Source organism: Coccomyxa subellipsoidea, assembly GCF_000258705.1.
Source record: "Coccomyxa subellipsoidea C-169, whole genome shotgun sequence".
Classification (NCBI taxonomy): Eukaryota; Viridiplantae; Chlorophyta; class Trebouxiophyceae; family Coccomyxaceae; genus Coccomyxa; species Coccomyxa subellipsoidea.
In genome coordinates this window covers 1742093-1765764 of record NW_005178041.1, presented here as the reverse complement: position 1 = coordinate 1765764, position 23672 = coordinate 1742093, and the positions used below count along the sequence as shown (strand labels likewise).

At 51.7% G+C, this 23672-nt stretch overlaps 9 protein-coding genes across 9 annotated transcripts; 5 read left to right on the top strand and 4 right to left on the bottom strand.

Annotated features, from left to right (window-relative positions):
- Positions 1–3344: 3344 nt before the first annotated feature.
- COCSUDRAFT_52387 (hypothetical protein) lies at positions 3345–4461 on the bottom strand. The gene is made up of 2 exons (XM_005651062.1): positions 4049–4461; positions 3345–3915 (listed from the first exon to the last, which is right to left on the bottom strand). Exons 1-2 carry the CDS (start codon positions 4263–4265, stop codon positions 3608–3610), a joined length of 525 nt encoding a protein of 174 aa, XP_005651119.1. The 5' UTR covers positions 4266–4461; the 3' UTR covers positions 3345–3607.
- A 113-nt stretch (positions 4462–4574) lies between these two features.
- Positions 4575–7175, top strand: COCSUDRAFT_52386 (hypothetical protein). The gene is made up of 10 exons (XM_005651061.1): positions 4575–4698; positions 5010–5151; positions 5264–5370; positions 5475–5624; positions 5740–5835; positions 5972–6034; positions 6149–6340; positions 6453–6596; positions 6733–6912; positions 6995–7175. The coding sequence occupies exons 1-10, from the start codon at positions 4612–4614 to the stop codon at positions 7085–7087; spliced, it is 1254 nt and encodes a 417-aa protein (XP_005651118.1). The 5' UTR covers positions 4575–4611; the 3' UTR covers positions 7088–7175.
- Positions 7176–7736: 561 nt separating this feature from the next.
- Positions 7737–9092, top strand: COCSUDRAFT_35140 (sar-type small GTPase; the record flags this gene model as incomplete). Its single annotated transcript, XM_005651060.1, has 7 exons — positions 7737–7753; positions 7842–7902; positions 8001–8093; positions 8185–8274; positions 8366–8509; positions 8788–8907; positions 9036–9092. 7 exons carry the CDS (start codon positions 7737–7739, stop codon positions 9090–9092), a joined length of 582 nt encoding a protein of 193 aa, XP_005651117.1.
- A 207-nt stretch (positions 9093–9299) lies between these two features.
- On the bottom strand, positions 9300–11649 carry COCSUDRAFT_52384 (urate oxidase II; the record flags this gene model as incomplete). Its single annotated transcript, XM_005651059.1, has 9 exons — positions 9300–9799; positions 9904–10028; positions 10167–10242; positions 10330–10476; positions 10641–10767; positions 10873–10950; positions 11069–11144; positions 11252–11344; positions 11458–11649. The coding sequence occupies 8 exons, from the start codon at positions 11647–11649 to the stop codon at positions 9933–9935; spliced, it is 885 nt and encodes a 294-aa protein (XP_005651116.1). The 3' UTR covers positions 9300–9799; positions 9904–9932.
- Positions 11650–12223: 574 nt separating this feature from the next.
- On the top strand, positions 12224–13621 carry COCSUDRAFT_59095 (hypothetical protein; the record flags this gene model as incomplete). Its single annotated transcript, XM_005651058.1, has 3 exons — positions 12224–12338; positions 12941–13090; positions 13380–13621. The coding sequence occupies 3 exons, from the start codon at positions 12224–12226 to the stop codon at positions 13619–13621; spliced, it is 507 nt and encodes a 168-aa protein (XP_005651115.1).
- A 538-nt stretch (positions 13622–14159) lies between these two features.
- On the bottom strand, positions 14160–14728 carry COCSUDRAFT_59094 (hypothetical protein; the record flags this gene model as incomplete). Its single annotated transcript, XM_005651057.1, has 2 exons — positions 14160–14486; positions 14621–14728. The coding sequence occupies 2 exons, from the start codon at positions 14726–14728 to the stop codon at positions 14160–14162; spliced, it is 435 nt and encodes a 144-aa protein (XP_005651114.1).
- A 1051-nt stretch (positions 14729–15779) lies between these two features.
- On the bottom strand, positions 15780–17559 carry COCSUDRAFT_59093 (hypothetical protein; the record flags this gene model as incomplete). The annotated part of the gene is made up of 5 exons (XM_005651056.1): positions 15780–15835; positions 16612–16758; positions 16911–17074; positions 17156–17345; positions 17484–17559. The coding sequence occupies 5 exons, from the start codon at positions 17557–17559 to the stop codon at positions 15780–15782; spliced, it is 633 nt and encodes a 210-aa protein (XP_005651113.1).
- Positions 17560–18521: 962 nt separating this feature from the next.
- On the top strand, positions 18522–20485 carry COCSUDRAFT_12084 (glycosyl transferase family 1 protein; the record flags this gene model as incomplete). Its single annotated transcript, XM_005651055.1, has 9 exons — positions 18522–18647; positions 18745–18926; positions 19014–19086; positions 19184–19316; positions 19425–19492; positions 19544–19624; positions 19725–19901; positions 20016–20258; positions 20366–20485. The coding sequence occupies 9 exons, from the start codon at positions 18522–18524 to the stop codon at positions 20483–20485; spliced, it is 1203 nt and encodes a 400-aa protein (XP_005651112.1).
- Positions 20486–21418: 933 nt separating this feature from the next.
- COCSUDRAFT_35137 (putative glutathione S-transferase) lies at positions 21419–23048 on the top strand (the record flags this gene model as incomplete). Its single annotated transcript, XM_005651054.1, has 6 exons — positions 21419–21538; positions 21638–21831; positions 21948–22161; positions 22292–22425; positions 22534–22699; positions 22854–23048. The coding sequence occupies 6 exons, from the start codon at positions 21419–21421 to the stop codon at positions 23046–23048; spliced, it is 1023 nt and encodes a 340-aa protein (XP_005651111.1).
- Positions 23049–23672: the final 624 nt, after the last annotated feature.

Here is a 23672-nt window from a genome sequence, read left to right as displayed (position 1 = left end):
GGGAGGCGAACAGAAATCGGTGGTGGTGCTGTCCTCACAGCCATACTCAGCTGTGCTGACACCTCTTTCTCAGCATGCCGGACCCCTGTACTTCAATCGAGGCAAGGCCGCCTTGCAAGAGGTGGGTTAAGCTGTGCAGCACATTATGAATTCAGCCTAAAGTATACTCCAGGACATCTGGCACATCGCGTGCAGGGTAATAGGATAACTGTGCCATGGCGACAGCTGGCCCTTTCACTGATATTTATTGCACCCGCCCGACCATCTGCAGAAAGTCTCTCATCAAGATGATCTGAGGCACTGGCAAACATAATTGCGCTGCTGGAGCAGGTGTACCAGGAGGTGCAGGCGTGGGAGCCCCCGTCACCGGGGCTGCGGGGCATGGTGATGGTCGGTGCCATGACTCTGCCAGCTCAGGTGCCGGCGTCCGCCACGCTGCCCGCGGTGTTGCCTCCCTCCGACGCAGCCACGGCCGTGCAGCTGGAGCACCCCTTCGCGCCGCTGCCTGTGGTGCGGCAGGCCAACGGCTGCGACACTATCCAGGGCACGTTCTTCGAGGTTTGCACCCCCTCAGCATCTCACGTGCTTCAGCATTGACTGTAGCTGCACAGAACGCAAGGATAGCGAGCACAGTCCCTGACTACCGGCACCTTGCCTGCAGCAATGTCTTGCATTGGTGCTCTCTCGCAACATGCTGCATAAGCTGATTACTGGCTAGAAGCAGAGCACGATGGAGGGTGAGATTTTCATGCTGGCCTGTCCATCAGAGCTGACCTCCACCCCTGATATTTGGTGCCTGGTTTTTGAAGCTGTGTGCTGTGCAGGCGGATGTCTGGTCGACGCTGAAGGAGGTGGTGGAGCGCGCCTGGGTGCTGTGGGAGCTCATGATCCTGGCACAGCCCCTGCTGGTCCTCGCCCCATCGCCAGGTGGGCGCTTGGTGATCAGTGTTTACTGCAAAACCGGTCTAATATTCAGCGCTGTTTTTAAAGGACGTGCGGCTGCATGCCGGTCATGTGACAAGGTGTATTGCTGCGCAGGTGTGTGCTCGGCGGCTGTGGCGGCCCTCATAGCGCTCATAACCCCGCTGCCCTACTCAGCAGACTTCAGACCGTATTTCACAATACATGACCCGGCTTTTGCGCAGCTTGCCTCCCAGCAGCTGCCCACAAACGCCAACTCGCTGCCACGCCTGCTGGGGGTCACAAACCTCTTCTTCCTGAAGGTGCAGCCCAATCTACTGCTCTTTGCTGCTTGTGCTCCTGCAGCAAAAGACATCGTAATTACTGTGCAGCGATGTCTTTGCCAATATGACAACGTTTGAAGCAGATTTCTCTGTGTGTACCAGACTCAATGGCCAAATTTTGTACTTGCATGCAGGCGTTGCCCACCTGGCCGAATGTGCTGTCCACCGGCACCCGGCCTTCCAACATGAACGGGCAGGCAGCAGCGGCCAACGGGAGCGCTGGGGCTTCTGCACCTGACACAAGTGGCACCGCCGCGCCCAGACAGGGAGCCTCACGGCTTCAGCGGCTGAACATTGCTGTGCGCAAGCGCTCTGCAGGCGCTCAGGTGCTGCTGTCAGAGCACGTGCAGGCATTGTGGCACACGTACAAGCCCCTCACGCGTCCTGACAGATCCCTCTTGGAGCGGTGAGTCACCCAACTGTCACCACAGCCTTTGTTTTTTCGATTTGAGCATTTCACTTTGTAGCGTCTGTCAGCTCAAAAGGAGCTCATGACTGCTGTGCTTTGCTAGCCTTCTACAAGTGCGGCTCTCACAAGCTTATTGCGCATTGCACAGGCTTTTGAGGCCCACCTCCCGGGACCCGCCGGGCCGCACTTCGCGCCTGGCAGCGGCCAACTCGGCGGCCTTGCGGCAGCACTTTGGGGAGCTCACGTGCGCGTTTCTGGCGCCGTTCGCGGCGTTCTGGCAGCCGATGCCCCCACCCCCCGGCAACGGGCCGGTTCCCGTCCAGGGCCCGCCCCACCTTCCCCCCTTCAGCCACACCGACTTCCTCGAAGGGCTCAGCCGCACCATTTTCCCTCCCATCCTCCTGGAGCGCTTTGCAAACCAGGTGCGGCCGCCTCTAACCGAACTGATTCTTCCTCTCAACGTCAGCGGCAATGCTTTGCCTTTCAAACAGTTGCTACATGCTCGCCTGCCATGAGTTGGCCTGTGTATCTGAGATGTGCGTCCATGTGGGATTACAGGCGGCCTTGGTGGGATTCTACCGGAGGTTCTTGGAGTCGCCCAATTTCAGCGCCTGGTTTGAGCGGCAGCGTGGCGCGGCATGGGGGTGGCAAGCGGCCGAGTGGGCCACAGCGGCGGCCGTGCGCGGAGAGGGCGCAGACCTGAGGGGCATGGATGAGGTGCAGATCGTGGAGGCCTTCTTCGAGCTGGAACGCACCCTGGAAGCTGCCACAGCAGCTGCCCGCCTGCCCAAGGCTCCTGCCCAGGCACGGCGCATACACCCTAGTGGATTCCCTAGGGTAATGTAGAGTATAAGCCAAGACTGCTTTGAGTAGATTTTTTATAGCTGGCTGGAAGTGAATGGACAATGGGAGGTGCTGATATATGTCGTCATGTTGTGTTAATTAGGTTTGGTTTATATAGACAGAAAGGGCGCTCTGAGCTTTGTGATTAAATATGACAGGCGATCGCGCGGGTTGCTGCGCTGCGGAGGGGGCTGGGAGCAGTGTATGAGGCCATGCCGCGCGACCTGCAGCAGACAATGCTCAGCTCTCCGGCAAGGGCGGCTTTGCTGCAATCTTTGTCACTGCACATCCGAGTGCCTGGGCAGCCTGCTAGGAACAGGATGCCAGAGCGCAGAACGCTCTAAGATGCCAGCGTGCAGCAACAACTCTCAATCCTGGATTGCCTGTTCTCCCAAGGGCCCTGGTTGACAACACAGTGTGTTGAAACGTTGGAAATTCGGAATGCACACCAAGAACTTCAGTATCCTGATGAGAGACTGAGGATTGTTGCTGTTGATGGAATAAGATGCAGGTGGATGTCGATGGCAAACCCTGGCCGCTTGACTCGAGTGGCAAGCCTATGCTTAAAACCTGATGCGATCTACTCCAGACTCTCAATTATTAGTCCAAAATTGCCAAGACTGCGTGGGCGCTCAACGGCGGCTGAAATCCAGTTGCCCATAGCTTGTCAGCCCGCGCCCTGCCCCTACCTTATGCCGTGTGACATCCTGATGCTATTGAACAGCGTTCAACCCACACTGGTTAGGGTCGGACAGGCCCTGCTGCAATATGGCCAGGCTCCTAGTCTGAGGCAAGGTGTATGGCCTTCATCAGGACTCTGGTCCTACCTGTATCATACCCGGCCCCTTGGCATACTGTACAGGTTCCTCGACATACATGATGTTCGTGACCCGATCTGACACTTTGAGACCCGTAATATGAATTGAACTCAATTGTCTTGAGCTATCTGTAAAATGCTGCGTGAAGAAGTGGCAAGCACATGACAGGGCAACCCATGTTGCAAATTCTTATGATAAGTGTTGGCATACCGCAACAGTCTTCCCTCAGGGTGAGACCAATGATTCTGCAGCATGACACAGGCTGGGATGTCGCATTCAAGTAACAGACAGGATCAGCCCATGTTTGGCGGCGAGTCCAATCCATTTTGCAGCTCCAGCACACCCAGCTGCGGAAGGATGAACCGGAAAATCACCCAGCCTGCCATGACTGCAAAGGTGAGTGCATAGGTGATCTTGCCAGCCCAGAACAGCACGCCCCGCTTGCCAGTGTATAGCTCTGCAATCTTTTGCGTGACTGGCATGTCCTCCCAGCCCTCTGGAAACAGCTCTCCTTCCTTCCAAGGGGCCATGCCACGCTCGGATTGGGCTGCACTTCTGGATGATTCCACCCGTCGGATCTGTGCGTTCACCGTTCGAGCTCCTGTCAAAGGCAGCATGTGCCCAATGTTCTCTCTGACTTTACGTGTCACCTTAAGCATTAAATTTGCTCTGATTTTGCAGAGGACAAGCAATACTGATCACCTGCAACATCAATTTAAGCAAGCCCTTCCCACCTTGCTTGCGCCTCACTCCGCGTTCCAACGCCTCCAGTCTTGCTTCCTCTGACAGCGCTTCGTCAGGCTTGTCTGTGTTCTCGTCTGAGACAGCCCTTACTTGCAGCAATGAGCATCGTTTTCTTCCAGATGATTGCTTCCAGAGGCCCCGTTGTTGGAGTCTGATCTGGCCAGAAGACAGCCTGTGAGATAGGGCACTTGTGCATCGGATCTCCATGATGGTGTCTGTTGGATTGAATATGCACGATTCGTGGCTTTATCAAGGCCCTATCACAAGTTACTGTGAAAATTTTGTTCTAGCGTTTGGCAGGGGGTTGTCTTCTTTCGCAGTGCAGTCTGCTTCCCTCGAATAGACACCTTGAGGCCAATAATTATTTACATGCAATGAAACAATTTGCAAAAGTGTCGTCTCCCCAGATACTTGCGCAAACCGAGATCTATCCATGCCACATCATGTCGACATCGGTACGGGCATTCTGGCGGTGTGCGGGCTTGGCGGTGGCGATGAAGCGTGCAGCTAAAGAAAGCCCCATTCTCTTTGTGACGAGGAATCAAATGTAAGCATGGCTTCGCATCTGATCGAGACCTCAGAGGAGGACAGTTTCTTGGCGGTAGCTCGCTATATCGGGGACCTGTTGTCCGAAGGGCAGGTCAGCCGTCAGCACCCATCTTGTGCAAATCGTCACCACTGTCTCTGATCCGATGGACAATCTGTGAAATGATGGTGCAACTGATGGGATTTTTAGCCACCACAGCTAGTGCGGAAGAGCCTGTCAAGTGCTTCAGCTTAGATGTTGCTGAGTGATTTTGTTCTGTGATCTGAACTCCTCGTGTGACGGAGGCTTTCTATCATAAAATTGCTTGATGATGATTGCTAGATTTCATGTTACATTGTTGGTTGGATTACGTCAATATAGTGGCAAACTACTTTATTACTGATGTTGGATTGCTCTTGCTGCAGACTTACACAGCGCTTGCAGACACACCTGGAACTAAGTTCAGCACAGAATGCGAGGCACTGCTAGCCTCAGGGGACTACTCAAAGCTGTTGGAGCAATTCGTTTCACAGCTCACCCTCATTTTTGACAAAGTTCCTGACAAAGGTGCTCTGCAACCCGCTAATTGATTCGTTTCTTGATGTCACTACATGGACTGGGAACACTTTATGCGATGATCATTTATGTAACAAGCCTTTCTTATGTGTCTGTCTCACAGCGGCCCTGGACTGCTGTTTGGACATTGTTGTTCTCACTGTGCCGCGGGTGCCAGAGGGCGAGTGGGCAGCTGCAGCTGCGAAAGTGACAGCAGCCTTCACGGCAGAGGTATCCAAAGTCAACATGCTCACTGGTGCAAGCGTGAGAAATGGTGTGCAATGGTCCTCATGGGAAATGAGATAAGCCGGTGGCTTGACATGCTCTGGTGTCAGGTTGACAGGCACGCGGAGAAGCGGCTCTCATGCTTGACAGACCTGTTCAATGCCGTGCCTGATGCAAAGGTGCAGTACACCATACTGCTGGAGACACTCGGCTATGCCAAGAAAGCCGGTCTGGCTGGGCTGCTGGCGCCAGTTGTGAAGGTGGGGATGCCTGCAAAGAGATGTGCACCTCTGTATTTTGACAAAGAAATGATGCTTGTTTCCAGAGCGCCCTTGATGTTTTTGACAGGACCTCAAATTTGTGTGGCTTGGTTAGGCTAATGCGGAGTCCTGGGCAAAGAAATGGAGCCTCAATGTGGCAGACCGTCGGACTCTGTACTTTGCCTGTGCAGATGTCCTTCGGATCAGCAAAGTGAGTGTTCATATCTTGCAGAAGAGTCTGCAACCCATTCGGTGCTTCTCCGTGCTGTTTTTTGTCCTGAATCTGAATGCAAGAATACTTTAGAGCCGTGATAGTGCCATGACGAATGATCCTGCTGGTCCTGCAGAAGAAGAAGGCTGGCCCATTGGACGCCTACAAGCTGACACTGCATGCACTCTCCACATTCCAGGTGCGGGGTACACTCCCTGTATTGCATTCATTACTGTCTCTCTTGTCCCCTGCTTGCAACTGGGCAACAGCCAACGGGTGGCAAATTGCACTAAGGGAGTCTCGGCACATGCAGGGTGCCAACGCAGCTGAACTCGCTGCCGTGAAGGATGTTGCCGCGGAGGCCGTTGCAGACTTCATCAAGTTTCCAGAGCTGTTCCAGTTTGACCTCCTGGAAGCTGAGGCGGTGACACAGCTGGAGAATGACAAGCAGCATGCGCCCCTCCACAAGCTGCTGACATTGCTCCTAACAAGCTCAGATGTCAAGGTGAAGGGGTGCTTTTGGCCAAGAACTGCACAAGCAATCAAATAAAATGGCTGTGGCAAGTATGGAGTGCGCCTATCGGTTGTTCAGAGCCTGAATGTAGATGCACATGCAGGGTTTGGAGGCCTTCAACAAGCAGCATGGAGAGGTGCTGAAGAGCGTTGGAGTGAGCTACGAGGATCTGCTGGCGAAGGGACGCATACTGGCACTCCTCTCTCTGGCCTCGCAGTCAGACGTGCTCACCTTCGCTGCCATCAGGGTGAGCTGGCATTCCCATGCTACCTGGAGGTTCTGCTCTTTATAGCCTTGGATATTCGCAGGTCACGGTGTGTGCAGCAGATGGCACAAGGAATGCTGCAGGCAGGAACGTCACTGGGTTTGCTTTGATGGTGCAGGAGTCCCTGGCGCTGGAAGAGGGGCAGGAGGAGGCATTTGTAATCCGAGCCAGTGGCAACAAGCTGCTTGAAGCGCGCATCGATCAGCTACGCCGCGTTGTCACCGTCACGAAGATCGCTCGCCAAACGTTCACTGCTGCCCAGTGGCAGCAGCTGCGTGCGCAGTTGGCTTCCTGGAAGGTGGGTCCCTTGTCGTATTTGTAGCAAGTTACCGGTTCGTGCAAGATGGTGCAGATTTGCTGATACTCTCTTTGATGCGCAGGATAATGTGTGGAGTGTGAAGGACCTTGTGAACACTCAGAAGGATGATGGCCTCAGCCGTGGGGTGCCCACGTCTGCCCCAGTGCGTGCCTAGTTTTTGTCTGCTTTCTTTTTGTCTTGTAGAACATTTGACCCCTCTTGGGATGGCAGGAATACCACATGTAAGAGCCTCTGACTCTGTCAGAAAATTGCTGTGCCGCTGCTGATATTGCAGATACAACTTGCACCTGTACAGCTTGTTTGGGATGAAAATTACATCATGAAATTGATGTCAGTGACGGCAACTCGGCCGGGCCCCGGGGTACTGCACTACTGTACCCAGGACCCTGCACAGGTCCCAAACCACACTTGCATGGCAATTGATGATGATAAGATTGAATCCTGCATCCTGCTTGCTCTGAATCGCCTTCTATTCCTATCTTGCACATGCATGCATTTAGGAGTCCTAAATTAGGACCAACCATCTGCAAGAGGGGATGCAGCAGTTGGGAGGTCACACCTCTGGAGACTGTGGAAGCAGGAGCGCCTAGAAGTTTAAGGCGAAGTCCATACCACCACTGCGGTGCCACCAGCAGTAGTACAGGGCGGAAAAGATCACGCCCACCCTCGATCAGTTCTTGATCTTGCATAAAAGCGCCACCGAAAATAAGACCCTACTGCAACGTTTCAAGGGGCGTCTTGGCGCACTTGCTGAGTAATCCTCTTTTTGTGCGTCTGAGCTCACCGCAGACGATACGGTCAAGATGTTTCTTGTGAATTGGTAGGTGTTATTTGTCGTGCTGCCTGCATTGTAGTGATCATCACTGTGCCCTTTGCTCCATCACTATTGTGTTCAACTTTCATCGCAGGTTTTATGGCACGCTCAATTGGCTGGGACTGTACAATAAGAATGCCAAGATTCTCTTCTTGGTGAGCCCTGGATCCGCACTTTGCTGTCTGCTTCGAACTTGTAAAGATGTGGTAAACTTCAATTGCAGTAACACATAGAATTTCCCATTTTGACCCAGGGCCTCGACAATGCTGGCAAAACAACGCTGATGCACATGCTGAAGGACGACCGTTTGGCACAGCATCAACCAACTCAATACCCTACTTCGGAGGTGACACCTCTCATCAAGTGCTTAATCCTCTGCTGCCGTGCCCGACAGACAAATACCAATTTTGGCCTGAAGCATTTCTTGTGCACAACAGGAGCTCCAGATGCAGGGGATCAATTTCAAGGCCTTTGACCTGGGCGGCCACGAGATTGCCAGACGGGTGTGGAAGGACTATTACGCCAAGGTGCATTTCTTGCGCCCTCGCCTCTGCCATCTTCCCATGCCAGGTGAACTTTGATGTGCAGATTGCTCTAAACTAACTTCATCTTGCGCAGGTGGATGCGCTGGTGTTCCTGGTGGATGCGGTGGACAGGGAGCGCTTCTTGGAGTCCAAAAAGGAGCTGGATGCTCTGCTGAGTGACGAGGCGCTGGCCGCCGTGCCTGTCCTCATCCTGGGCAACAAAATCGACATCCCTCAGGTGATCCTCTTTGGTTTTTTGAGCGTCTCTGGTGTGATTGGCTTGTGGCAATCTTGCTCTGATCATGCAGAATTTCATTTGAAGCGCAATCAACTGTCAGCTGTTGTAGGGCCTCTGAGAGGTCAAATGTGGATGTGTACAAACATGCATTATTCGGGCTCTTTCAGTTCCTAGCAGTGCAATAAGACCAGGGGCATCAGCTGTGCTGTGCTCTCAGCCCTGTGATGCTGGATAGTGCTGGAAGGCAAAGTGCCCATTTGGACATCCGCATTGTGCAGGCTGCCAGCGAGGATGAGCTGCGCCTGAACCTGGGCTTGATGAACTACACAACTGGCAAGGGCAAGGTTCCAGTCACGGAGAATAGCCTGCGGCCCATCGAGATCTTCATGTGCAGTGTGGTAAGTTATGTCTTCATCCTGATTTGGTACGGATTCATCCTTGGTTGCCTGGTTTTGCAAGCATATGTTTCGAGGGGAACGTATTTAAGCATGGATATGCATTTAGACAATTTGCAATGTGGTTGCAGGTGAAGAGGATGGGTTATGGTGAGGGCTTCCGCTGGGTCTCCCAGTACATCAAGTGAGACCTGGAAGGCCGTGTTGCGTCTTAAGAACAGAGCTTGTTGGTGCATCATCGCCCTGGGGCACATGTCCATGACTGCCATGATGAGACCCCTGGAAATACTCGCTGATGGAGTATTGAACATTGGTGGGGCCAAAGGGCTATCTTGTGACTTTAAAAGTTGCTGAAATTCAGCCTCCAGCCTGTTGAAATCATAGGGATCTTGTTTCTCTGCTCTGTTGCAAAACAAAGACGACAGAAGTTTGCATTGTGAACCTGCAATTAGTTGCAGACCTTGGAGCTAAAAGCCTTGCAAGCAAAATCATATACTGTATACATATGTACAGAGCTCGCTTGGGTCAATTCATGAATGGTGCCAATGCACACTCATTCATCCTCATAATCTAGATTCTAAGCGGGATTTTCTGGCATCACTGGGACAATGGGTTCCCTGATCATATGAAAAGTCCCGCCTTAGGGCCTTCTCTGTTTTTCCCGTCAAATTCACATTTGGTAGACTCGCATATGGTACAGATGTAGCATACAAATTGAAATGGTCTTATCCACAACAGTGCAAAATTAATGTATATTACCGTGGGACTCAGCTTTGCTCGTCCCATCAGGTATGATGCGGCCTCATCTTGATGAGCGTCAACACCCTCGCTGGACCCTTTAAATGGTACCATTGACCGGTGTTCCAAGCCTTATGTCAATTGAATCTTGGTCAACCTGCACACAGATTGCATGTCATTCTTCCCTTCATTGTTTTGGCATCAAAGCAGAAACCCAGGTAGATCTCACAGATCTTCAGGAGTGCAGGGCTGAACACCTACCAATGTGAAGGTGCGGGTAAATGAAGGTCTCAAAGCTTGCAGTGCGGCTCGATGTCCCCCCTAGTGATGGTGGCCTCAATGTTCCCATGAGGCTCACTCGTGGCGATGTACACATCATCTTCAAACTGCGCGCATGGCCGGTCTCAGACATTGGCAACGAATGCTTGCACATGCCGACACATCAACATGCAGTGACTGACGGCTGTGCACAAGACATACACAGAAGAGCAAGCCTCGGCACTGTTCCTCAGGAAAGTAGTCACCTTGCTGGTCACTGTATTGCAAGGAAGGAAGTGCAGGTTTGGCATGTTCAGGTAGATAGACTCCACTTGTGGGGCCCTGCACATGCCAGGAATAGATGCAACTTACAATCTCAGCCACACCCATTCTGGCACACCAGGGTGCATGCTGAAGCGCTGCACATACCTGGCCAGAGCGAGTTTGCCCATCTGAAAGAGGGTGTATTGTACTGAGGGGCTGTAGACTCCTGACTTTGGCGGACCCCAGAATGCTGTCTGCAGAGCCTCCTTCACTGCTGCATATGCTGCATCATAGTTGACTGGGCCTGAGTACCTGCAAAGAGGGAAGAACAGCTTGCCATCATGAGGTTGGTGCTCAGAAACAAACATTGAGCAGCCAAGCCCAAGAGGCAGCAATGGTCAATAGGATGGCAATATGAGACAAACATTTGCGCAATGGGGAAGCATGTGCATGGCAGTGATGGCAGAGGGCCGTACTTCCAGGTGGCTGCAATAGATGTGGCCATGATCCTGTCCCTGGTCTCAGGCAGGAGGGTGTACTGGTCATGCAAGTAGCCCTCATAGCCAGACTGGGTTGTTTTCAGGACCTTGTAGCCCTTCAAACCTGCAATCATCCCCATCAGCCACCGCAGACCACCCCAGACAGGCAATGCTTGCCTCCACAGCTTGCTTCTGCCAGAGGCCTGAGCAGAAATACACAAGTACTGACCTGCTGTGACAGCTGTGTTTCCCTGGTCATCTGCTGTTACAAATGTCGTCCGGATCTCGGCCCCAGTGTGAGCAAACCCTGCAAGTTTTGAGCCGATAGTCAGGAGGCAACACAAGGCATTTGTATACTTGAGGCTTCCGCAATGCCATGAGCAAGAGCAGTGGACTAGGAAGCGATGGTCAGTCAGAGGACGCGCCATGATTATGAGGCTGGCCATCCACTTGACACCGCTCCCATGGTGCTTGCTCCACCCACACCTTTGCTTTGCTCACCTGGTGTCAGAAATGCCAAGCTCAAAGAAGACAATATCCAGCGATGGTCATACAGTAGATTTAGAATAAGGATGCGATGTGTGAAAAATTGGTAGCAAGTGAGGCACCTTCGGGTAGGTGGCCACAAAGTGCCGGGCAAGGGCGATGGCATACTCTTCTGGGCTGCATCTCTTGTTGCACTGCTTGGCAATGTAGTACACCTACATGCAGCTGTTCATATCAAATACTACAAATACTGTGGATGGGCAGACATTCATCGAGTGACAGGGGAGAGATCAATTAGGGCAGGATCAGCTCGATCGCGTCCCCTCACCGTGTTCTTCTGCGTGTCCGTCGCAGTCATATCTGTGTTACTGCCATCCAGGAATGCATGGGCCATATCAGACTCCAGCATCGTGTGCACGGTCCACTCCACGAAATGGTGGACATCTCCCTCTCGCCATGTTCTCCCTAGCCTCACCCTCGATTTCCCATGCTGATGCTCTTTCAAAATGGCAGCACACATGGTGTGCAAGAGGTATTGCTAGAACGTTACTCAAATTGTTATTTCTTCAAGCTCAGGGAAAGACTCCCGATGATCTGAGACAAGATCTGGGCAGTGGACTCACAGTGCTTGAGCGAAGTCAGTTCATTTAATGAACATATGCTGCAAGCACATTTGAAAAGCCTCTTACGTGCTGCGAAGACGGAAGGCGTGAGGGCGTGATTATACTTTCTTGGAAGTCACATGGATGGGCATTCCTTCAGAACCCTTGCAAAGGCTAAATAAGCAAGGGGTATGCATATGGGGAGGGTTCGTCAGCTGTGGCATGCCTCGCGCAAGGGGCGTTCCAATTCGAGACAAATACCATCTATAAAACTAGGGAAGGTGCCCATTAGTGGGCACTTGGGGTGTGTACATTTTGGGGGGGTCTCTCGGGGCCATCGGCAGACATCACGCTACGCACAGGTCACTCGATATGCCTTCATTTTCTGTGCTTGATGTCGCGATGGAATGGTCTCAACTAGATGATTCCAACGCACCCGGGTTCGTGTAAAACGGCCGCGTATTTGCCAAGATATAAGGGTTCGATTTCCCGATGCCTACAGCCCGACCGCGCAACTCCGTGCGGACGTCGCCGTTTTCGGCGCTCGATGTGCTAACGGAAAGAGCTCGCTTAGAACACTCCACAGCAACTGAGTTTGCTGAATTTGGTGGCGTATGCGCAAAGATATGAGTTTTGGAGTTATTTGTGTTTCACTTTTGATTATTGTTTGATTCTGGACCTTGCAGATACGCTGGGCGACCATTCCTCCTAGCAAATTGTCCGAGATTCTAGGGTTAAGGGATTTTAGGGCCAACCTCACCCCCAACCTTTCGAAGGGCGTAGTGTTCCTTTTTTACTAATAAAAAATGTACACAATCATTATGTTCACTTGCCCGCGAAAATTTCACTTAAGCAACAAGTTTCACGAAAGCACTTGAGATGTGCTGAGTTGCTGACCAGCTGGTACCAAAATGGTGACGCAAGATCACCAAGGGGTGATCAAGACAACAATGGAGAACTTGGAATATGTAGCTGAAGAGCTAGGCAGCCTCAGTGATAGGTTTAATGACATCGAGGGAGAGCTGCAGGCTAAGTTAACCATCCTGAGGGAAGGAAACCCAACACTTGAGAGTCTGAGAGAAGTGCTTGATTTTATTCTTCCGAGGCTCCTCGAGGTATCAGCAAAACATGGCAGAAAGGCGATCACTCTCCAAATCTGCATCACAGCATTGATAAACACGGTCACGCTCCTTGTATCCTGGTTGACAGACCACGACGCGAAATTTGCCGAGCTTGAGAGAAAGTTTGCCGAGCAAGATGCTCTGAACGCCGCGAATAAGGAAAAGGAGCGGCGCATCGGCCGACTGCAGCTGATGGGAGATGCGAATTACGAGGTGGCGAGGAAGGGCCACCAACTTCGTGTGGCCGGGAAGTGCTGTGCGGCAGCCGCTGACGTTCTACAAGATGAGGGACAAGTACAAGACCGAGGTACTGTTCTTGACAATCCTTCTGATTTTTCCCGATTGATCTCGAGCTCCTGGATGGGAGGCAGCAGCATCCATCAAGCCCTGTTGGCTAAGAGGTGCAATGACTCAGGAGGTTGTCTTGTACAGGAGGAGAAAAAACGGTACTCTGGCTATCTTGAGCTGATAAAAGAGGCCACCGGCCTAAACGAACGGGATTTTTGCGTTTTGCGATTTGGACATAGTGCTCCGGGCTGCCCGATACCCCAAGGCCCACATCTCAGAGTCTGACAAGGAGACGGCGCGTGTTTCAGAGATCAAGGGCTATGTTGGCGAGATAGTGAATGCCTCCAACGCCACTGTCACACACAAACTGATGGATTTCTTGGCCTCATTCTCCACCGGAGGGAAGCTCTTTGTTCCGGATACACACGAGACAATAGCCAAGAAGTTGGAACTGCTCAACAAGGTGGGCAATGGAAGCTAAGAAGTTGCATGCAATATCTTGTTAACCCCTGTGCATCGCAGAGCTTGTTTCCTGTGTACATCTCAGCAGACACTCTTGATTGAAGAGGCTCATTTGGTGACAACAGGTCAAGATGGGACGGCAGGCAGAGGCTGCAAGGGCTGCTCCGCAGAAAAACCCACAATCAGGTGGGCTTGAAGAACAGATGCATAAGTTCACATGTAGAAGACTTTTCATTTATGCCATGCATGCATATGCTGACACATTACGGCTTTGTAGCCAAGTCTCCAATGGTGGCCATAGGCATGTGCCACTGACACACAAATGCTTGAAAAAGTCTTCTACATGTGAACTCATGCATCTGTTCTTCAAGCTCACCTGATTGTGGGTTTTCTTGCAAAGCAGCCCTTGCAGCCTCTGCCTGCCGTCCCATCTTGCAGGCCTCAATTGACCTGTTGTCACCAAATGAGCCTCCTCAATCAAGAGTGTCTGCTGAGATGTACACTGGAAAACAAGCTCTTCGATGCACAAGGGTTAACAAGATATTGCATGCAAGTTCTTAGCTTCCATTGCCCACCTTGTTGAGCAGTTCCAACTTCTTGGCTATTGTCTCGTGTGTATCCGGCACAAAGAGCTTCCCTCCGGTGGAGAATGAGGCCAAGAAATCCATCAGTTTGTGTGTGACAGTGGCGTTGGAGGCATTCACTATCTCGCCAACATAGCCCTTGATCTCTGAAACATGCGCCGTCTCCTTGTCAGACTCTGAGATGTGGGCCTTGGGGTATCGGGCAGCCCGGAGCACTATGTCCAAATCGCACAAACCCTGTTCGTCCAGGCCGGTGGCCTCTTTTATCAGCTCGAGATAGCCAGAGTACCGTTTTTCCTCCTCTTGTACAAGACACACTCTTGAGTCATTGCACCTCTTAGCCAACAGGGCTTGATGGATGCTGCTGCCTCCCATCCATGGCCAGGAGCTCGAAATCAATCAAGAGAAAACAGAAGTATTGTCAAGAACAGTACCTCGGTCTTGTACTTGTCCCTCATCTTGTAGAACGTCAGCGGCTGCCGCACAGCACTTCCCGGCCACACGAAGTTGGTGGCCCTTCCTCGCCACCTCGTAATTTGCATCCCCCAGCAGCTGCAGTCAGCCGATGCGCCGCTCCTTTTCCTTATTCGCGGTGTTCAGAGCATCTTGCTCGGCAAACTTTCTCTCTAAGCTCGGCAATTGCCAGGAAGGCTGTGAACACTGTGATGCAAGGCAGTCGGTACTCAGCGACATCGATGACACGCTTCACCTATAAAGGGCTGAATGCCAGGCTCAAGTCCTGCCGATGCAAAAGTATGCTTGCATCATCAGCATTGCTTGTGTTAGAGCAATTGCCTGTGTGTTGCAGAGCTGGATCAGGAAGATGGGAGCGAAGATGCGCAGAAGGAAGGACCCCCCAGGCTAAGAGACCTGTCTAGCGGCCGCAGCAGCGGTGGTGACGGCGAGGGCATGCAAATAGAGGGTATGTGCATGCTGACACATTTGAGGCGTGCATCGATATCTTTGGCCTTGGCAAACATGTGGGAAGCATCTATGTCTGGAGGGGCACGGCAGGCAGCAAGGGCATGAGTAGCCCTATCAAATTAGTCGAGGTGGGGCATGTGACATCTCCGGACGTTTGCTGACGAAGTCGACTTTTTTGCAGCAGAAGCATTCATGATGAGCTCAAGGAGGATGCCCCTGGGCTTGAGTGTTCTCTGCACAGCAGTCAGGTGCCATCATTGGTGTGCATAAACACCATGAGCGTGGCGCACACCCACGGCAGCACAAAGAGCACAAGTGAGCTCTTTGTCAGCCCTCATGCATGAAGGGAGCTCGCATTGTGTTGAGTATGTTGCATGCATGCTTATAGCATGTGATCCAAAGGTATGGTGGTGGAAGGAAGTGTGCGAGGATGTCTGTGCCTCCTTGCCAGGTCATGACACAAACACACCAAATGTGCGCTGCAGGGGGCTCCATGCAGGAGACACAGCCAAGAGGACCAGGAACAAGACCAGCAGGTCCAAGCGAGGTGCAGGCGCTGCTGCTGCTGCTCAGGAGGAGAAGGCGAAGCCAGCACAAGGCAAAATTGCTCCTGCCTCGGGAGACGAGAATACCCTCATCAGCTTGAAGACGGCTTCAATGCTGCTAGCCTCAGGTGCCAGCCTCTGGCAGGGCTGGCAACTGTCCGGCGCCGCGTTCCGACGGATCTGCAGCATGCATAGATGGCTTTGGTGGCAGGAGGAATGATTCCAAGACTCTTGTAGCATTATCAGAACCCTGCATGCATCCTTGTGTGCAACTGTCCACTGGACAGCCAGCTGCACTCAATTGCATGTGTCCAATTCGTTTTTTCAACGTGAAGTTTATGCTCTTGGGCTGGAGAGTTCTGTCTGTTTGATTTTAGTTGCTGCAAGGAGCATTTCCTAATTAATTTTGGCCCGCAGTGCCTTGTATGTATTGCATAATGTATAAATTGATCCACCCACTGGCGCAAGTACCATGCCCGTGAAACGTCACGTGCACGGTGCAGCTTGTTGCATGTATAATACCTAAACATCCATCCTGCACAAGGTAAAGCATGTCCATGCCACTAATAAGTTCTAGCTGAAAGATGGCTGAACCATCAGCATCTTATAAATGCCGCCTTGTGCTTTTTGTCACAAGCACCCGGCCAATTCTGCTGCAAGTCATATGTTCATGGACATTAATTGCCGGGACATCCAATGAGTCATCCCAAAGTGCCCAGTAGTGCCTGTCATGGTGAGCCGCATATGGCGGCCATCATGGCAATCCTTGCTCTCGTGGAATGCAACTCCAAGACCAGAGTAAAGACAAGTCAAAAATCTCACAGGCTCAATTCTTCCTCAATAGTCTTGGAGCTTATGCTGGTCCTTGTGCCCAAGCAGCTTTGATTGTCAAGGAATGACGCTACGATCTACTCCATCCAATAGTCATTTTCATGTAACTGCCTTATCAGCACTACCCAAGTTCCTTCCAGGCCCAGGGCCCGATGTGACGCCTCCAGTCTTGTCAGCTGGGGTCTGTTCTTCTGCATCAGAATAATCCTCGACTCTTTGACTGCCCTCTCGACTGCTGTTGGCGCCCTCCTCGTCCTCGCTTCCATAGTCACCTGTACAATGGCAAGTCACACGCTTGAGATCAAAAATCACTGCAAGCAATGCAAACCGCAATCGTTCCTGCCTTCAGATGCAAGATCTCAGCAGCAGCGCATAGCTATTACAGTGATGATCGTAACAACTTTTTTGGGAAACTTGCGATCACCTAGTAGGCCAGCCAAGCCGGCACCATCCTCTTCTTCGCTGGCTTCAGCAGGCTTTGAGCGCTTCGTATTTGGGACAGCTTCCTCCGCAGCCTCTCGCTTGGCAGGTGGAGCTACTTTGTTCCCCTTGATTTTCACCACATTCGCCAGTAGCTTGGCTTGGGATCTGCAGTGCCAGAATGCCAGGTCAACACCATCCTCTTGTGAAGAACATCAAATTGGACGGCAGTGCAACAGCCCAACATACCTGGAAGGGTTATTGGACGTTGTGCGAGCTGGTAGCGCTGCTGCAGCCTGCCTGCTGCTGTCTGGGCCTGGCCCTGCCACAGCCTGCAGTTTCAAGAAGATGGCACGCTCCGACTCTCGCAGCTCGTCCTCCTTGAAGCGCCGTTTCTCCTCCTCGTCGCGCAGGTACAGCAAGTCGCCCTTGTCAAAAGCTGCACATGCACATGCTTGTGAGACTGTGTGATCGCTGTGGGGTCTTTCCAAATCAAGAGCGGGACTGCCCATTCCAATAGCACACATGTAATCCAGCACAAGGTGGGCAATGCTGTGTAGGTAATGTCCATTCTCACCTCCTCGTCCAAATAGCCACCCCACTTGGCTCTGCTGTGCATCCTCAATCTGAACAAAAACAAGTGATTGAGCCATCACTGCAGATGCGAATCTTGGGAAATAAAGGTCATGCGTAAGGTTAAGAGCTTGCCAGAGCTTGTCAGGTTTGAAGGGGTGGATCTGCAACACTCACATCCTGCACCATGCGCATGTAGTCTGCATCCCCTTCTGTGCCCTCAGAGTATATATCTAAAACACGATTGCGGTTGGGATCAGGCGGCCTCAAACTTCCAGGCCTTGGAGGTGCCTTTCCTAGTCTATTGATCCCCTGCAGGTTGGAGAGCTCTGTCAAAATATGATATTATCCGTCAAATCTGGACTTCTCGTCAACTCTCACCCCATTGACACACTCGAACTATGAAGCTGCTTTGTTCAAGCAGGAATTTTGGTACTGCAGGAGCTGAGAACCGTCCATACACATACCGCCATATAGCCACCTTGCGCAAGTTTGACTTATGGCACCTTTTTCTAAGCTCAAGAAGCGACTTGTAGCTTTCAGTCCAATTTTCACCTGCAGGATCACCCTCAGGACAGAGGCAAAACTCAACTTTTGTCTTTTTAAGATCAGTGCCTCACATCTTACGTACTTGCATACTCCAGAAAATACCTTCTCAGGAAATTTCTGGACACTACTGATCTTGATGTCAATGCTGCAATCAAGTCTTGCGAGTCACCTAGCCCATGGGCCAGCCAAGATTGGCTGCATGGGTAAGCCTTGATGGCGCCCTCAGCTGATCAGCCGAGCATTCTGTAGAAATTCGAACACTTTCTGATCTCCTCTTTGCCGCTTTGTACTTGTATGTTCCACTGTACTACATTCGGACGTCCCAGGATTCCTAGGCAGATCCTGCTTGGTTGCAGGAGGAATAGAATGATTGGAAGGGTAATAAACAACGCTATAAACGTCCATTAGATTTCAAATGTCGATAATTACCTCTTCACCTTCAAATATATGGGTGGAAAGCCTGTAAAGTCCAGAACGTGGAGAATTCTGGGCGATGGCAGACGTGCCTTGCGAGCAGAATAGACTCGCGATTGCGTTTTGCCATCCAGATCTTGGATTAGGTGGAGCAGAGCGACTTGTTGTGGACGCAGCATGCGAACTCGCAAGTCACGGAAACTCGGTGCCCCATCTTCCTATGTATATTTACAAATTCTTTCGCCCTGAAATTTGCCCGGATGTTGCCGTGCTCATCCGTCACATGGGATATCGTGCTGTAGGTGGATGTTTTCACCGCGCATCATGACAGAAACAGGTGCTTCAGCGAAACAGTGGGAGGTCCCTTTTCTGTCACCGTGAGTGGGAGTTGGTTTCCCAGGAGCATCGTCAACAGGTTGCATGCCTTCTGTGCCTACGTGCGCTGTATCCTCATCGCGGCGTACATTGCCTGGACAGCTTTCAGGTGTGCCTGAGACAGAATTGCCATATCAGCATAGGCTCACCTGGAAGGCACAAGTGGGTCTAAGTTCTGGATGTGCAGAAGGAAGAGGCAGTATGATGTGGTTTTCGTGGATCAAGTATCTGCTGCTGTGCCAGTCCTGCGCCTGCTCACTAGCAGCAAGGTGAGTTTTGGGCTACTCTGCTGAGCGCCAAATTTGCATTTTTGGTGGCTGCAGTTGTTCGCATCATTTGTACAATTTGAGTTCATCTGTCTGGTAGGTCCTCTTCTATTGTCACTTTCCAGATCAGCTGCTTGCAAAGCGACGCTCGCGGCTGCACTCAATATACCGCACAGTCCTAGACGCAGTTGAAGAATCTACAACTGGGCAAGCTCATCAGCTTCTGGTGAACAGTACTTTCACACAAGGCACGTTCCATCCTGCTTAAATCTTGTCAAGACATTCAAAAATAATTGTCCGCGACCAAAAACCAATTGTCTTACCAAAACTGATTACAACAGGGGTGTTCTTGGAGACCTTTGGACGTCTGAAGAAGCGGGGGTTGGTTCCAAGCGTGTTCTATCCAGCCGTGCAGGTTCCATCAGACCAAGAACTTTGCGAAGCTAAAGCGAACTGGGAGTTGAGCCTCGATCCAGACTTGGTGCATTTCCTGAATGGAAAGCACGTCTTTCTTTCCATCAATCGCTTTGAGCGGAAAAAGGTGCTGACTCAATCTGAGACTGCTAATTTGTATAACAATGTCACTACCATGTTTCAAAGTATCTTGCAAGTCAGAGACTTATTGGGGGACTCCTCTGCAGAGTTTGGGCCTGGCGGTGCGCGCATTTGGAGCCCTGCAGGGCAAATGTGCAGAACAGGCCGAGGTGTCCCACAGCGTGCTTGTGCTTGCGGGCGGCTTTGACAAGCGCCTGGCAGAGAACCGGGAGCACTTTTGTGAACTGCAGGAGCTCGTCCAGCAGTTGGGGCTGCAAGATAAGGTCCGCTCTCAGTACTATTTGGATGGATCGAACAGTGGCTGCCTTTGCTGCTCTTTTACCAAATCCTCTCCATTCCCTCTGTGTCATCTACTTGGGACATCCATTGTGCCACAGGTTAGACTTGTGGCCAGCTTCAGCGATGCCCAGCGCAGCGCATTGCTCGCCGTAGCGTGCGCTGTTCTGTACACGCCAGAGAATGAGCACTTTGGCATCGTGCCCCTGGAAGCGATGGCGGCTGGGCGGCCGGTCGTGGCATGCGACAGTGGTGGCCCGAAGGAGACTGTTGTGAATGGCATCACTGGCCACCTGTGCCCCCCACAGGCCACAGCCTTTGCTGCTGCAATGGCTAGGCTGGCGGTACGCGCCCTTGATTACCCAAAATTCCATAGATGCACCTTCCTTCCTGTGACGGCAACTTACTGTGGGCATGCAAGCTACCGATCTGTGCGTGCTGATGGCTGCAGGATCCTGACACCTCAGCAGAAATGGGCAAACAGGCTCGCCTGCATGTGCAGAAAACGTTCTCACGTACTGCTTTTGGGAACAAGCTTAATGGTGTCGTTCAGAGGCTAGCTAAAACGTGAGAAGCTGAAGCTTGATTCTGTGACAGAGAACACATGTTGAATACCATTTGAGGCCTTTGGGGTCTCTGCTTTATAAGATTCTAGCACCATATGGTTGATCATCATGATGATCTTTTCCGGGCCTGGGAAGCTGAGTAAAGCTTGTTGCATGCATGCTTGTATGCCGCATGTTCGCATTTGGATAGGTAGCCAACTTGTTCTCTGTAAAGTCACCTCTGAAAGGAAGTGAAGCCCAGCTTGCTTTCTTCACCTTCCACCAGCTTCCACCCCGCTTCCAATGCCACTACATTCTTATGTCCAAGACGATCTCCATTGTAGAAACTTGGCTCTCGTAAACGATCGTGAATCATCTGCAATTCGAGAAGGTGAGGGATGACCAGCCAGTGTATTGATCGTGGTTCCGGCTTCCGTTTGATTGGTGCACCACCATCTGGGCATTCCTGTTTCCGAAAGGTGCGGCTTTCTCCTGAAAATTTGCCTATATTGTAATAACAACTTTTGATCTTGTCTGATTGAAATGTGGTTGACTCGCTTATTTCACCATTATAAATTATATGGCCCCCACTTGGCATGCCGATTGTCATCACCGTTTCTTCTATCTGCAGCAATTGCCTCGGCAAGGGAGATATTTCGATCAACGGATGATGCAGACAAGCGCAGGCAAGCCCTGCAGTCTGATCTTGAAATCATGCGTCTCGGTGAGAACTTATTGCAAGATTTCCTGTCCAATCTTCACTGGCAGCGTTTCTGTTCAGGTGGCAGCGGACCCTCTGCAGAAGCAAGCAAAGGTTTTGGACTGCTTGAGTGGACTGGCAAAGTGATATCCCAAGGAACACTTGTGAAGGGTGAGCATTCAGAGACAGTGTATCTTGTGCAAGCTTGCTTCTTGGGAGTGACCATTCATGCAATGACCTTGCTGCTGCAGGAGCAAAAATGGGCTGGCAATTTGCCTGGGAGACCATGATGAAAGAGCTGGCTCCACAGACCAAAGATGGCAGCTACGCGAGGCCCACATACAATTTGAAAGGAGTCATTGGCAGTCCTGAGCTCCCAGTGAGGCCCTTATGTCGGCTGCTCCATTGCCCCCAAGCAACTGGTGATCTGCAGTGTCTATTTGCCTGATGCACCGCCCAACTATGATTTCGGCTGCAGGCGGAGTCAGGAAGGTATCATCTGTATGTAGGCAACGCATGCCCCTGGTGCCATCGGGTTCTGCTGGCACTCATTGTGCATGGTTTGCTGCCGCACGTCTCCTACACAATGGCCGTGGATGACCCGGAGAGAGCCTCTCGAGGTGGCTGGGTTTTTGACCAAGCAGAACCGGTCTTCAACGCCAAAGATCTCCGGTGATAATTTTGCCTCCCTCCATCATTTTTTAGGCAAGTCATGATACACTGGGCAATTTACTCGCTGTGGATCTGTCCAGCCATGGGTTGACATAGACAGTGGTGCTCGCTGGCAGGGAAGTCTATGATGCAGCCAGTCCTGGGTACAGAGGGCGCTGCACAGCTCCTCTGCTGGTGGATAAGCGCACTCGGAAGCTGGTTTGCAATGAGAGCAGCGACATTGTGCGCATGCTGAACAGTGTGCAGCTGCCAGGATGCACGCCTTTTGATCTCTACCCTGCGCAACTGTCCCGCGAGATTGATGCCATCAACGACATTGTGCATAACAAGGTGCCTGCACTGTGAAGCAATACATGCGATTCTGCAGGCTGTGAAATGCTAGCTCCTTTTCTAACATCCCAGGCTTGTTGTTATGCGGTGGCTTCAGATAGAGCGGTATAGACATAGAGTGCATGCGCAGATAAACAATGGCGTCTACAAGTCTGGTTTTGCGACAACGCAATCTGCATATGCTCGAGCGCAGCAAGAGTTGTATGGCGCTTTGGACCTCGTTGAGCAGCGCCTGTCAGAGCACAGATTCCTGGTCGGAGACAGGTGCTCCCTCAGCACTGCCTGAGTATACACATGTTTGTACGAACACCTCAAGCTTGCTCAAGAGCTATCGCTGACATTTGATGCTGTGACTGGTTTCTGACCCTGCAGGTTCACAGAGGCGGATTTGAGGCTTTATCCCACTGTGGTTCGATATGATGGCATGTACGCAACTCTGTTCAAGTGCTGTCGGAAACGCATCTCCGACTATCCCAACCTGTCAGCATGGTTGAGAGATGTCTACCAGATCACGGTTCAGGATGCCTCGCAGATGCAGGTGAGTGATCCACCCATTCCCCGCCACCCAGCTCAATGCTTTGCAGCTAGAAGGAATTGCAGGACCTGCCTGTCAAGCCTGTAATGGCCAGGTCATAGCAGCATGTTTACTATAAATGTGCTAGGAGGAATTGATCAATGCCGCTGCCTTGCAGATCAGCACCAGCTTCGATCTGGACGAGGCGCGGCGCAGCTATTTCACATCGCTGTTCCCCCTGAACCCTGGAGGAATTGTCCCGGTCGGGCCAACCATCGATGACCTTGCCTTGCACCGGGATGCAGGCCGAGGTTCTCACAGCGCTGAAAGTGTCTTCAATTTCCAAGCGATGCCCTCTGCAGTGGCAGCTTAGACTTTCCCTCAGCTAGCGCAGAGATCAAAAGTGATCGGTGTTGTTTATGCGCAGTTAAGCAACCCCATGGCAGGAGCATTGGCAGTGCTGTGGCCAGTGCACCACAGTGGTTCTGTGGCTGATCCACTGTTCACAAACTTTGTGTTGAATGTGGGGCTCAGTAGTTGTCCTTGCGAGTTGAATTTGCAGTTGCTGTAGGGATGAAGCGTACATTGAGCAACGCTCATATAAGCATACTATGAGAAATGTTGCACACTGCAAGTTGAAACAAGTTGTCTTTTGCACCCCCGGGGCCGGCCCGGCAGGAACTACTAGTACTTCCCGATGCAGTGGTGACTGTGAATGTGAATTTTGCGGCGATGTTATGCAGGTTGAAACTGCAATATTATCTAGAAATCCTCAATGGATGCGATAAGTCAGTGTGAGAACAGTGGTCTCAACTCCACTGCCTCTTCAAGTCTCTGCCTGCATGCATGCAATGCATGCAGGGCATGCCAGAACAGGGGGGACCCGGTGCACGTCATCGATGAAGCAAATCCTTCCTTGCACGACTTGAAGCCAAGTAATTCAACTACTTAGAGGGAAAGTAAGGTGTCACTGGAATCAAGAGTATCGCAGCACAAT

Coding starts and splice junctions, on each gene's coding strand:
- COCSUDRAFT_52386 (XM_005651061.1), top strand. CDS start 4,612: ATGGCTTCGCATCTGATCGAGACCTCAGAGGAGGACAGTTTCTTGGCG. Junction 5,152..5,263: donor TGACAAAGTTCCTGACAAAG/GTGCTCTGCAAC, acceptor TCTGTCTCACAG/CGGCCCTGGACTGCTGTTTG. Junction 6,597..6,732: donor TCACCTTCGCTGCCATCAGG/GTGAGCTGGCAT, acceptor TTGATGGTGCAG/GAGTCCCTGGCGCTGGAAGA.
- COCSUDRAFT_52387 (XM_005651062.1), bottom strand. CDS start 4,265: ATGGAGATCCGATGCACAAGTGCCCTATCTCACAGGCTGTCTTCTGGC. Junction 3,916..4,048: donor CGGAGTGAGGCGCAAGCAAG/GTGGGAAGGGCT, acceptor TGCCTTTGACAG/GAGCTCGAACGGTGAACGCA.